General features: G+C 35.2%; 1 protein-coding gene across 1 annotated transcript in view; it reads right to left on the bottom strand.

Moving 5' to 3' along the window:
* Window positions 1-15263, bottom strand: part of LOC150080924 (protein VAC14 homolog) — a 247387-nt gene that overhangs the window by 206394 nt on the left and 25730 nt on the right. The window contains exons 3-4 of the mRNA XM_090382035.1: window positions 4507-4674; window positions 1693-1755 (exon numbers count right to left, since the gene is read on the bottom strand). Coding sequence (XP_090238161.1) covers window positions 1693-1755; window positions 4507-4674 — 231 coding nt within the window. The remainder of the gene's footprint in view (window positions 1-1692; window positions 1756-4506; window positions 4675-15263) is intronic.

Below are 15263 nucleotides of genomic sequence, written 5' to 3' on the forward strand. Positions count from 1 at the left end.
AATAAGAAAAAATTTACTTTTAATCATAGTGGCCACTTTATCTTTTTAGATTTTTAGGCTTTAAACAATTTGCTATAGATTTTCTGGTAAATAAGAACCTGTAAATCTTTATTTTTTTGTTTGGAAAGTAAAAATATAACTAGTACTTTTTTTTTTTCATATGAGTTAGGTTTCAATTCGAGTGTTAAGATGTTCACTAATACAAAAAACAGAATATAGAACAGAACCTGTTATCAACCTGTGTTTTAATCACTATTTATGAATTGAAAATGTGAATTTGAAATAATACAAAACTAATCACTGTTTCTCAGTGTTCTATAAAGACCCTTTCCTGGGGATTCTCAGTCAAAGGGGGAAGGAGGGCAGTAGCAGAAATATGATTTGTTTAGCTGATTCCAAAACTGTTTCTTAGCATTCATCCACAACTTGAAATACCTTTTGGAATATTATTTGTTTGACGTGGTGTTCAACAGTCTGATATATGTAAGAAAAACAAAGTAGGCAAATGTTTGAAAATTCTTAATATGTTGGTCTCCATATAATTTTCCAACGGGGCAGAGAAAACGTAGTTAACTTCAATCCTTCTAAAACTGTTCTGTCTTATTTTTCTCAAAAACAGGATCTACTGTTTCCAAGTACATCTACAATGACAGTCAGGTTTCTAGATAAGATTACATATCTCTATTAGGGATTACCCTAAATTTCAATTTGTCTTGGCATAAAACATCACAAAATATTGCTTCCTCTGCATCAAAAAACTGTATGTTTTCTTTTTCATTCTTAGTGTTACTTTTCTTCTAAACAATGCCCACTCTGTACAAATTTCCAATCCATATTACCATTGGGTGCCACCACACATCTGGGGCAGTTCCCCCCCCCCAACCTCCCTTAAGCTTATTGCCTCCATTCAAAAGAGTTTAGTCAGTTTAATTAATGATTCATCTCTTACAAAGTCTCTCCACTCTCCCTGTTTTACAGACATCTAGTTTCTGCTACACGTCTGTTGCAATCAATCACCATCTATTCACTGTGCAACTCTAAATTCATAGAACCATAGAACTCTAAATTCAAGACTCCTCTCCCCTCCTAAAAATAGACAATTTTAGGAGGGGAGAGGAGTCTGACAGAGGTATATAAGGCACTGACTATAGTGTACAAGGCAGAGAGTTTAGTAAGGTTCAAACTGAAATTTGACAGCCACTTTTTGGTGATGGGGGTATGAGTGATAGAGATTTTATTTATTTATAAAGAGTGACCAATTCTTTATATATAGATGTAAAGAGTGACTAACTCTTTATATCTATATGCAGAAAAAGTCTACTTCCATACATTATTTATAATATATTATTATAATATATATTATATTATGTATATTAACAATAATAATATACTAATAAACAGTCCAAAATTTCATATGTAATTATCCAATACTTTGCACACTGTACTATGTCATGTCAAGGCAGTGATTTGGGCCAACAACATTCCAACAGTATTCAGTATGGTCTTAATAAGTGACTATATACCATTTATAATTAATACAATAATAAATGAATATATCAAGAAACAAATGAACAAAAAAAAAAAAAAAAAAATATATATATATATATATATATATATATATATATATATATATTTTTTTTTTTTTTTTTGTACTGTATTGTAATTTTTTTATATAAATTTGACACTTCCTACCTTCAGTAATCGATCAACTAATTCTGAACCATTTTTAACACTTTGATCAGGATCTGCTGCTGCCTGGACAGACATAAATATAACATTAATAAAATATGAACTAAAATTAAAGATAAAATATAAAATTTAATTTTCAATTTAAAGGAATAAATTAAAATCAGCTTTTAAAATTGTGATACACTAGAATCCTCTTATATGAAATTCTGTAAACTGGGGGTAATGCACAAATTTTTCCTCCTAGATAGAGTTAAATTAAATTAAACTAATAAGCACTCTATTAAGCATTCACTTCTGAAATATCTTAATTTATTAAATTACTACTTTTTCATAGGGCCGTAAGATTTTTTCCTCTAAAAAAATTGAATTTTTCATCTTTCAAACAAGAGATTCACAAAAATATGCTTTTTGAGAGATGCCGCAAGATGCTGCAATGGGTTAATCACCTTTGTTCCCACAGGAAAATTTTTGTATATCACTGAGAATCCCATGACCTGTCCCAGCAGCCTGTCCACACTGCTCAGAGAATTTCAAATCAGACTGTACAATTATCCTAAGAATTTTTCATTTTTCCATTACCATTACTTTGAGTATTGTATCTGTGACCCAGTTGGGTTAAATTCATCTAAATAATATATTATTCTAGGATTAGTGCTATCTAAATGTAGTACTTTGCATTTATCAAAGTTAAACTTCAGTTGCATACTTTCAGCTGATCTGCTTAATTTATCATTGGAATAGCATACTGATTAACTATCCTGTCTACCTTAGCAAATTTAGACAGCCTTCATAAACGTTAATAAACACTAAAAACAGTAACATATCCAACACCAACTTCTGAGGAGCTCCACTAATAAAATTAATCCTTCTGTCCTGACATCGACCATCCCTTTATCCATAGCATTAACTTGCTCTTAATGCCATATTACTGCAATTTGTACAGCAGCCATTCGTGTGTGTAACAATATCAAAAGTTTTACTGAAAACAACTGCATGCTGTCAAAATTATTTTTTGCATCCAATTCATTTGAAACTACCTCATATAGATGATCAGTTGGGTTAAATAAGATTTCCGATCAATAAATCCATGCTATGATTGCCAAATAACTACATTCTCAATAATATGAGCCTGCATTACTTCTTCAACCATTAACTTCATTATTTTCCCTGGCACAAAAATTAAGTGTATAGGTTTGTAATCACTCACTTTATCCTTTGATCCCTGTGAATAGGCAAGGCATAAGCACATGTGCAATTTGTAGGGACCTCCTGTGAATCCAAGAATACTCTTTTATGATAACATTAAATGATTTTATAATAACTGAGGAGAGTGAAAGAGAACTTTGAAACCAAAAGTAAATAAAGATCCTGGGACTGAATAGAGTCCATCAGCCCCAGGGTCCTTATGTATTTTTAGCTTTCTAAATTTCTCTTTCACTTTCTTCAGTTATCATAAAATCATTTAACACTCAGTACACTGCCGGTAACACCCCATCCCTAAAAACATTCATTGCAGTTTATATCAATGGGGATACCAGACAGGCGGATGCAAAATATTTATTCATTTAGCAAACTGTTCATCAACAGTTATGCCATGTATACCTGCTGGACCAATATGGTTCCTCCCTTTCTTTTTAGTGTTAACGCAAACAAAGAATTATTTGTTACTCTTATTTATGTTCTTAGCTAAACACTTCTTGTAATCAGTCTTAACATGCCTAATCTCCTTAGTAACTCGATTGCACACTATTTCAAATTTACTGCAGGCTTTTGAGTTCACTGATAATTTATAGCCTTCCATTGCATTTCTCTTCTCTGATACTAGACTGATCAGTTCATCTAACATCTATTTAGCTCTAAATTTTGAACAATATCTTTATTTGATATGAAAAGGTTAGTAGCTGTCATGTTTGCATTCCTGGAAACTTCTCATTTAGCTTTTTCACTTGTTAATATCAGTTGGTCCTACTGAAAAGAATTTAAAATTGTCTAAAATCCCTGTAATCACTTCTGATTTGCAAAAGTGACTACAGTGGTTATATTTTTGACGACTGTCATGGATTCGTATAACTACTGTTATATGCATGACAGAAGTTATATCTTTCACCAGAGTGCTGCAGGGCTCTGGGTCCAGGGCCCTAAAGTCATGGTTGCTGCTTGACCAAACAAAGATTTATTAGCAATTAGTATAACAAGTTTTTCTTAGCTATTAAATGAATTTAATTTATGTAATTACTGATCTTTTCATTTATTAAAAAGATCAGTAATCTCTTTACATCTATATATTTCTATCACCAATTTGCTCGTAACCCATTTATATTAAAATACTCTCAATCTTGTGCATATGGTAAACATTAGAAAAGGGCCTCTAAAAATATTTGTGCAGTGTCTCAGATTAACAATATCTGGCACTAGTTATGATAAAAAAACATCTTTACAATTATAAAATCTTTATTTTTTTAAGCTACAATACAGGAATCACTAATTTATATGTTATTTCAAGTTCTTGAAGCCTGAGCCCTTTTAGTTGTAAATTAATATGGTTTACATGATACAATAAATATGAGACAATTATCTGAACACCTTACATTTTGCACACTGAATGTCTTCATAACAAATAAAATCACATCTTCTGGTACTGCACTGTTACATTCTGTATTAAGTACACAAAATAGGAACAGTGATCATAGGTACTCTGCTACTATTTGCTAAATTTTTTAAAGTTTCTACTTCTACTGTTACACAACCATTCATTTTAAACATAAATATTCTAAAACTAGCAGTACTAAATGAATTTTCTGATTACATAAGACTTACTTTACTGAGAGAGTCAAAAATATCATTGAAGTAAGGAAGAACAGATCCTCTGGCAACTTTAACAACATTATATAGAGCCTCACAGGCATAATATCGTACTCTACTGTCTTGATCCAGGAAGCAGGCCATAATGGGATGTACAAGTTCATTGACATATAAAGATGTATCCTGCAAATGTAGAAATAGTTCAACAAATCTTTCTACATATTTTTTAAAAATATTTTCAAGATAGAACCTACAGAACTACTCAAAGTTATATATTTGCAGGTTTATCAAATAACTTATTATGTACTAAATATGAAAAACTACTTAGCTTAATTCTTGATCCATTTAGTTTTGATCCAAAATTAAATGCCGGTAAGCCTTAACATCATTTATAAAAAACAAACACATAAATAACGTATTCAAAGGCTTTAAAGTAAATTGGCTATTAATTAAAAAATTTTTTTTTGCCAATTCTTATCATACTATGATAAGAATCAGCAATCAAATGGCAGTGATTATGATCACACTTTTTCTTTTCATTTACACATGTTATACTTATGAATGAAACAGAAAATTTGCGTAATATGTCAGTTGGAAAATTTCATTTGAAAACAAGATATCAAGAAATTAACTGTTGTTTGTTTTCATTCCCTTATATTAAGAAAATATGATAATAAGATATCCTATGTTTCATAGTTACTGTGACACTTCCTTTCTCTTACAATAAAATATAACTAGCTTTTGCTTACTTTTGTATTTATGAATTTCACAGTACTATTGTGCTACGGTATCTCTCACCATTCAGAAACTCTCTACTGCAGCTTTGCTTATTTATCATTTCCTTTTTACTTCCTGGTTTTGCTTAACAGGGGAAGTATACTGAATTAATACTCAACGAATAACATGATGAGCTGAGGTAAAAAAATCATTTAAAACATTACAAAATCACACAATTTTTCAAAACATACATACAATACAGCATACTATATTGTGCGCAATGTCTATATTATAAAATTTGTTGTGAAGACTGATTTGCATATTGTGCAGGTGTTTCCAAGCACAGCATGCCATAGCTGACACAAAGTGACCTTTAAGTGCCCCTACATCAGATACACATGTATATACATACATATATAAATATGTCCACTTGAAGAGGCCTCTAAGAATTCACTAAGTCTTTGACATGATTCTCCAATCCTCCAAATGAGTGAAAAAAATGGCAAAACCATTATACTATCATTATAAAATTCATTATAATGACATGGTGGGCTCAATAAACATAATAAACATCTTAATAAACTCAATAAACATCTTAATAACTTTTGCTAAAAAATATATATACTATATTCAGGTACATACATGAAATTGATACAGTAATAAAAATTGTGTGAAAAACATATGTTGGAATGAGAAATTCAAATTTAGAGATTTATTAATCTACGTAGTTAAGTAATTAACTCCCTAAATTTAAAGCTTCAAACTGGAAATTTGTGTACTGAGTATGATTCAATTACACTTCAGTGAGCTGAATAAATAAATTGGTCGTACTCAATCAATAGGGCCAATTTATTTACATTGCCTTAAAAACACACTCTATTATTGGGATATCACAGACATGGTGTCACACAGATAAAAGGAATGCAGAATTGGAATTCAGGAAGTACAATGTGTACAGAAAATATAGAAAAGGAGGAAGGATTATGCTGTTAGTTAAGAAACACATAAAATCTAAGGAAGGGCATCCAGTGTTGAGTCAGTTTAGTGTGATATAAGCACTGGGAAAGCAAAGTTGAGAGTAGGAGTGTGTTATAGGCCTAATGACTCTGATGAGAACAACGAACAACTCCGCAGCAAAATAGAGTGGGCCAGTAAATGAGATTGTCTTATAATGGGGGATTTTAACTTCTCAGATATAGACTGGAGCTTGTGGGTTGGTCACTCACACACTAGCAAGATTTTAGTGGATTTATTGGATGATTGTTTTCTACAGCAATCAGAGGGAGTAATACTCTTAATCTGATTATCAGCAGTGATTATTCATGCATTAAGAATCTGCAGATAAAGAAACCACTAGGTGGCAGTGATCACAGTGTACTGATGTGGGAGTTATTCAAAGATGTAACTACCACCAGGAGTAAAGGTAATGATTTTTGCTTTTGCAAAGGTGACTACAGTGGTCTCAGACCACTGTAGTCACCTTTAAATTAAATTCTATACAGTGGTACCAACTGATGATGCTACCAACAGCAAATTATAAATGAGAAGCATTCAGGAATTAAACTTGGAAGCTACTAGGCTTTTCATATCAACTAAGAAATACTGTTCAAGATTTAGGCCTAAATGGATGTCACATGAACTAATAAGACTTGTGGCATAGAAGAAATATGCATGGAATGCATATAAATTATCAGGAAACAAGATGCCTATGGTGGATATACGATAATCTGTAATCAAATGACAAAGGAGGTTAGGCAAGCAAAAGCAGATTACAAGAAATCTTTGGTAAAGAAAAATAGCAAGGATTTCTTTACTTATGTAAACTCTAGATGGAAGGAGATGAATCAGATTGGTCCACTTGATATCAATAGTTTGATTGTTGATGATTCTGCTCAGGTAGCTGACAAACTGAATGAGTATTTTGCATCTACATTCAGGGAGGGGAATGCCAGAAGTTTATAAAACTCGGGCAGGAAGACAAATGATTTTGTAATAACTGAGAGTAAAGTGGAAGAGAAATTGTTGAAGTTAAACATAAGGAAGGCACCTGGGGTGGATGGGATCAACCTAGTTATTAGCATTAGCACTAGTAGAGGCATTTGATGCAAGAAAGCAAGCTTATGCAGCATCAGCCAAAAAAAAAAAAAAATAAAAATAAATAAATAAAAAATAACCACTTCCACTTCACCCCTCTGTTCGTTCGAAATACCTGTCCAGCTGGGCCTTAAACTTATTCAGGCTATCAACCTCCACGACAAGGGATGGAAGTCTGTTCCACCAACCAACCACCCGCTGGCTAAAGGCAAATTTCCTCACATCTATCCTACATCTGTCTTTCCTCAATTTGAATTTATGCCCTCTCAGGTGATTATTCTGAGCAAGAGGAAGAATCCCATTAGTATTGAGCATGCTCAAACCATTCAAGGCTTTATACACCTTTATCAGATCACCTCGCTGGTGCCTAGTCTCCAGACACTGTAATTTGCAAAACTTAAGCCTTTCTTCGTAAGAGCACCCCTTTGTTCCATTCACCAATCTCGTTGCCCTTCTCTGTACTCGTTCCAGCATCTCTACATCCTTCTTGAAATGAGGCCCCCAGACCTGTATACAGTACTCTAGATGTGGCCTGACCATTGACTTATACAAGGGAATAATCACCTCCTTATCCCGGCTAGAAAAATTCCTATATATCATCGACAATACACCATGAGCTACTCTTGCAGCCCATCTGCACTGCTCAGAAAACTTCATATCTGCCTGCACAACCACCCCCAGGTCCCTTTCATTCTCTACCACTGTCAGTGTAGTACTACAGAGCTGATACGTTGCTCTGGGTTGCTGTTTCCCGTACGTAGTACTTTACATTTGTCAATGTTAAACTTCATTTGCCACCTCGAAGCCCATCTGCTCAACCTTTCCAGATCCTGTTGCAGTAGCATAGTGTCAGTAGTGTCCTTGACAACCCTGCCAACCTTCGTATCGTCTGCAAACTTGGACATTAAGCTTGATATACCATCATCAAGTTATATTAAAGGAGGCAGCAAAGGAAATAAACATGTCCTTAGCCAAGATTATGTAAGCATCCTAGGACTCAGGGGAGGTCCCCACAGACTGTAGATGTGCAAATGTTTCCCCAATTCACGAAGGGGGAGATGGAATCTATCCAGTTATATTAAAGGAAGCAGCAAAGGAAGTAAGCAGGCCCTTAGGCATGATTATGAGGGTAACCTTGGACTCAGGGTAGGTCCCCATGGACTGGACATGTGCAAATGTTTCCCTAATTCACAAAGGGAGATCGAAAGGTGACACGAATAATTACAGACCTGTTAATTTAACTCCTGATCCAAGGAAAATAATGGATTCACTACAGGATCATCTAGAAAAAGACTGAAGTTATAGTTCAAACACAGCATTTTGTTTGTTTGTTAAGGAGAAGTCTTGTCTGACAAATCTGATTGGATATCATTATGTGGTCACAAAGGAACTGGATGCAAAAAATAATTTTGATATCATATACTTGGATTTTAGGAAAGCTTTTGATACTGTCGCACATGGAAGACTACTGTAAAAGTTGGGGGAATATGGAATTAAGGGCAAGTTGCCAAAATGGATTGATTGGGAGATGACAGAGAGTGGTACTCAATGAACACTGGCTTTATGGACTAATGTTATTAGTGGAGTTCCCTAGAGGTTCGTGTTGGGCCCACTGTTGTTTTCTGTATTGATATTGATGAAGGTATATCAGACTTAATGTCGAAGTTTGCAGATGATACGAAGGTTGGTAGGGTTGTTAATGACAGTACGCTACTGCAACAGGATCTAGAAAAGTTGAGCAGATGTGCTGAGAGGTGGCAACTGAAGTTTAACATTGACAAATGAAAAGTACTGCATATGGGTAGTAACCCCAGAGTAACATATCAACTGTGTGGTACTACACTCAGGGTAGCGGAGAATGAAAAAGATCTGGGGATAATTGTGCAGTCAGATATGAAGTTTTCTAAACAGTGCAGACAGGCTGTAAGAGAAACTCATGGGGTCTTGTCAATGATATATAGAAATTTTCCTAGCAGGAATAAGGAGGTGATTATCTCCTTGTATAAGGCAATGGTCAGGCCACACCTTGAGTACTGCATACAGGTCAGGAGGTGTCATTTTAGGAAAGGATGTTGAGCTACTATAATGAGTACAGAGAAGGGCAACAAGATTAGTGAGTGGAACAAAGGGTTGTTGTTACAAAGATAGGCTTAAGTTCTGCAAATTGCAGTGTCTGGATTCTAGGCACCTGTGAGGTGATCTGATTGAGGTGTATAAGGCCTTGAACGGTTTGAGCAAGCTTAATGCTGATGGGATTCTTCCTCTTGCTCAGTTTCTACATCTAAGGGAACATAAATTCAAATTAAGGAAAGATGGTTGTAGAATAGATGTGTAGAAATAAGCTGTCAACTTCCATCTGTCCGTTGTGGAAGTTGACAGCTTAAATAAATTCAAGGCTACAGAAACTTTTGGAGCGAATGGATGTGTGAAATGGTAAGGGTTTTTTTTTTTGGCTGATGCTAAATAAGTTTGCTCTCTTGCTTCATATACACTACTAATGCTAATGATATTTTGTTAATGATATTTAATCATCAAAATAGTTAAAGTTAGACAGGTAACCTTTCAAAATTATTCGATTCACTTTCAAGTTGGCCAATGAACAAGAATCACAGGAACAGTGTTAAGACTAGAGAATGAGCCCCAAAGTTTGGATTCAAAATGACATCATAAAAATAGTGATGGCATGAAGTAGTCTATTTACTCATTAGCTCACTTTACTGAGCTAATTAGTACACAGACTATGCCCATGATGGTGCATAAATTAAAAGTGAGGAAGGATGGTTGCAGAACAGATGTGCAGAAGTTACCTTCAGCTAGAGGGTGGTTGATTGTTGGAACAAACTTCCATCTGTTGTTGTGGAGACGGACAGTTTGAATAAATCCAAGGAATACCTAGAAAAATTATCGGAGGGGATGGACAGGCAATATGGGAAGTGGTTTTTTTTGGTTGATGTATAAGTTTGCATCATTACTAATATTAAGTGTAGATGACTTATGTTCAGCACCCAATAAATTTTTAATTTTAAGCTCTAAACTTAAGTTAGGTTGTGTCCATTGCTTAAAACTGTTCTAAATAATAAACTATAAATTTGAATGTTTAGTAAAAAGTTACACATATACTGCATGTAAAAAAATTTTTTTTTTTTCATTTCAATGTGCAAATGTTCTGCAAAGTATACATGCTTTGAACAATGGGTTATTTTAGAAATTTTCTTGTCTATATAACTGGGTTTCTACTACACAAATGATTACTGCATTGGGATAGCAGTAATGAAAGAATAATATACCATCTGGGTGGTACAAAAGATGTCAGTCAAGTATGAAAAAGCTTGAGTGGTAATTGTATAGCCTGACATGAAATTCTCTGACCAATGCAAATAAGCTGATAGAAGAGCACACAGGATTCTGTCAATGGTAAACAGGAACACACTGCTCTACGTGGACTAATGTTATTAGTGGATTCCTCCAGGGTTCAGTGTTGGGCCCACTGTTGTTTTGTATATTTATTAATGATATTGATGAAGGTATATCAGGCTTAATGTAGAAGTTTGCAGATGATACAAAGGTTGGCAGGGTTGTTAATGACAGTAATGCAGTGTGCTACTGCAACAGGATATAGAAAATTTGGGCAGATTGTCTGAGTAGTGGCAACTGAAGATTAACATTTACAAATGCAAAGTACTGCATATGGGTAGAAGTAATCCCAGAGAAACATACCAAATGTGTGTTTGACTACCACACTACACTTAGGGTGGTAGAAAATAAAAAAGATCTGGGAGTAATTGTGCAGTCAGATATGAAATTTTCTGCACAATGCAGACAGGCTGCCAGAGCAGATCATGGGGTATTGTCAATGATATATAGGAATTTTTCTAGTAGGGAAAAGGAGGTGATTATCCCTTTGTATAAGGCAATAGTCAGGCCACGCCTTGAGTACTTTGTACGGGTCTGGAGGTCTCATTTTAGGAAGGATGTAGATTTGCTTGAACGTGTACAGAGAAGGGCAACAAGGTTGGTGAGGGGAACGAAGGGATTCTCTTACCAAGAGAGGCTTAAGTTCTGCGAATTTCAGCGGCTGGAGACTAGGCACCTGCGAGGTGATCCGATCAAAATTTCAGCATATGAGTTCCAAGACCAAAAAGTTCTCCACTGCAATTATACGGATCTCAAGAAGTGAGTGCGGACTATCAAAACGAACCCTTCTTCTTTATTATAAAGCTGTCTTTCTCCCAATAGTAACCTATGCTGCCGGGGTCTGGTTCCAAGAGTTCCCATCATTAAGATGAAAGAAAAGCTAAACTCTATACAAAGAGCTATGTTACTGACGACCCATTGAATCTGCTATACAGTCTCTACAGCAGCTCTCCAAGTTATAGCAGGCACCCTCCCTCTCGACCTTTACACAATCTACAAGGGGCTCTGCTATAGAATTAAAAAAGGTATTCCGGCAACGATCCTGGATATAGAACTCTCACTAACTACGGATAAAATGCAGGAGAAATCTCGATGTCTCAATCAACTCTTCAATGTATGGCAGACCAGATGGGATTCTTCTACTGTAGGGGTTGTAACTCGGAGTTTTCTTCCGGAGGTAACCTTTGCAACCACTACAAATAACGCCCCGATGGTTCTCCCTCAGCCTCGAATCTTCCTTTCTCATTACCGGACACGGTTCTCTAAATGAGAAACTGCATACACTGGGACTCATCGACACTCCCTACTGCTTTTGCGGACAAAGTGAAAGTTGGAAACACTTGCTTCTGGAGTGTGTACATTACAACGACATCAGAAACTGGCTCCAGAATAAGATCCAGGACTTCCCACCAGCAGATCTGCATCAACTGATATGTACCTGGAACAACCTCGAAGCTTGTTGTTGTTTGTTTTGTTGGTTTTTAGGAGCATTAGCAACTAAGGCCATATTGCTCCGGGATATGCGGTGGTCATTCCTTGACCTTTCCGCATCCTCCGTATTTGGTGGTGACGGGCTCGAACCCCGGTCTAATCAAGAAGCGTGTGCTGCGCACTGCTGCTCCTTCCCACCTGGCTATGGAGGCGCCCAACCTCGAAGCCTTCCAGACCTTTGCAGCTGAGGTATTTGCCTGGAGGAGGACACTGATCGCCAATCACTGACGTGGAAATGCCGATTATTAACAATTCCACTACCAACTGAAAGTCACTCCTTCTACTGACTTCTTTTTTTTTTTTTTCTAACCTCTGTTCTGCACTGTTTCCGGGTGCTACCCTAGAACTAGGAGCAGCCTTGGCTCACCTTTTCTTCTTTCTCACTCTGTGCAAGATAGATAACCACTCTCCCATTTTTTTTTTTTTTCTCCATTCTCTCTCTGCTGGCACCCGACTTACATCTTCCTCTTCACTGTAACCAGGGTGTGGGATTAAAATTATTTATTTATTCTTTAATTATTTTTATTTATTATTATTATTTTTTTGTTTTTTTTTCATTTACTTAGCTTCATTTTTTTCCCCCCTCTAACCTGCGTTCTGCACTGTTTCCGGGCCCTGCCCCGGAACTAGGAGCAGCCTTGGTTCACCTTTTCTTCTTTCTCACTCTGTGCAGGATAGATAACCACTCTCCCATTATTTATTTATTTTTTTTTTCTTACTCTCTCTCTGCTGGCACCACGACTTACATCTTCCTCTTCACTGTGTCATTAAAATTATTTATTTATTTTGTGATTATTATTATATATTTTTTTCATTTACTTAGCTTCATTTTTTTTTTTTTTACTCATGCTCTGTTCTGACACCTGGGATTTGGGCTGTCATTGGTGCCAGACAGCTCTCTCTTTGTTTTCTTTTTATCACAGGGAATTTATTTATTTATTTTATTTTTTATTATTATTATTTATTTATTATTATTTTATTTATTTATTTAATATATTTTCTTTTTCACCACGGGGAATTATTATAATTAATTATTATTATTATTTTTTTGCACCACAGGAAATATATTTTGTTTTTAGTTTATTTACTTTTTATTTATTATTTATTATTATTATTATTATTTTTTTTTCCCTCTCTGGAGTGGGCACCCAGAGAAATCTGGCCTACCTTTTGGCAACATCAGGTGGTTCAGAGTCTCGTATCGAGACAGTACGTGCTCCATCGGGACTGGCCCACCTTCCCGCGGTGTGGACGAGTATCCAGAATCATCTGTCCAGGTCACTGATGCTTCTGGGTAGCCAAGAGGCTAGAACAGAACACACACATAATACACACAAACCTACGTCACACACATCTAGCCCGTTTGTAGTGATACTGTTCTTCATAGAGATACGAGGTGGAGATGAACTCACGTTCTAGGAGCCGCCCTTTACAAAAACACATGTCCACATGATCAAACCTGAAGGGGCATAAACTGCATTTATTCAAATTGAGGAAAGAGGGTTGTAGAATAGATGTGTGGAAATTTGCCTTTAGTCAGCGGGTGGTTAATTGCTGGAACAAACTTCCATCTGTTGTTGTGGAAATTGATAGCTTAAATAAATTCAAGGAGTAACTGGAGAAACATTTAAAGGGAATGGTTGTTAATTTTTGGCTGATGCTACATAAGCTTATACGCTTGCTCTCTTGTATGACATGCCTCCATTACTGCATCTACACACTTAAATCTGACACACTTCCTAGAAGCAACACACTTCCTAGAAGCAACCGTGGCAAAATGGAGGACCACTGTCAAGGTCGAGACCAGGGCTCCCACTCCTGGGTTTTTCCACCCAGATCTAGGTTTTTTGATTGTCATCTGGGTTGATAGGTTTTTTTCACAAAAATATCTCATTATCTGGGTTTTTTCGGTAATTTTTAATTTTAAGTCAAAATTTATTTTTATTTCTTGTAAATACAATAAAATTGAATACATTTAATAACAGTTTACAATTTTCTTAATTTTATATTCTAACAATATTGATCATAATTTGTAATATCTCAAGTGCTTGTACAAAATACTACAAATGTAAAAGGATTTCAAAGTTTTCGCAGGGTTCTACACTATGAAATTACGCTTACATGTTCATACATGTAAGCATACATGTTCGTGTTACTAACATGTATGCACAGCCTACTGAGCAGGCGGAAGGCGGTCTTTACTGCACAGTCTTTCGTGATCGTTTGTGGTATTATTGCATTATTTGGTGTGATTTTTACATTTATGCGTGTACTACATATAGTGATATAATAAATTTAAATTGTAGTGACTATTTCTATTTTATGTTAATGGATTAGTGATTTATTTTTTATTTTATAGAACATTTTAAATAAGATAATTGCTAATTAGCCATACCCACAAATTGCCCACAATGTCTGAAACTTGTTCCCCACAGAGAAAGATGAGTAAACGGTGGTATACTCAAAATTTTAGAAATGAATGGTTAGAAGATCCGGAATTAAAGGATTGGTTGAAAGAAGACAGTAATGAAAAAGGTGCGTCTTACTGTATTTGTTGTGAAATGAAATTAAAGAATGCCAATAAATCGATGTTACTATTGCATAAAAATACAGTTAAAAAAAAAAAAAGTGCAGATATTGCTAAGACAAGTTCAACGTTAGACACGTTCTTCACAAAACGTAAACCTACGGAGAATGAAGAAGTAGCAAAGGCAGAGTTAACAATTGCTGCACTCATTTCTGAGCATAATATTCCATTTGCGCAATGTGATCACCTTATGGAAGCATGTAAGAAAGCATTTCATGATAGCAATATTGCAAAACAAGTTCAGATGAAGGCGACTAAAGTCTCTTATCTTATACAAGATGGCATAGCCTATCATGAAAATATATACATTTCTAACATATGCAGAAACAACAAGTTTTCAATGATAATAGATGAAAGTACAGATTTATTTTTATCGCAAGTTCTAGCTGTTGTTTGTTAGATATTTTGATATTCAAAAAATTGACGTTGTAGATGTGTTACTTGACACTGTTTGTGTCGAAAATGGTAC

This window comes from Mastigoproctus giganteus, chromosome 9 (genome assembly GCF_048544385.1).
Source record: "Mastigoproctus giganteus isolate SK-2022 chromosome 9, ASM4854438v1, whole genome shotgun sequence".
In the NCBI taxonomy this organism is placed as follows: Eukaryota; Metazoa; Arthropoda; class Arachnida; order Uropygi; family Thelyphonidae; genus Mastigoproctus; species Mastigoproctus giganteus.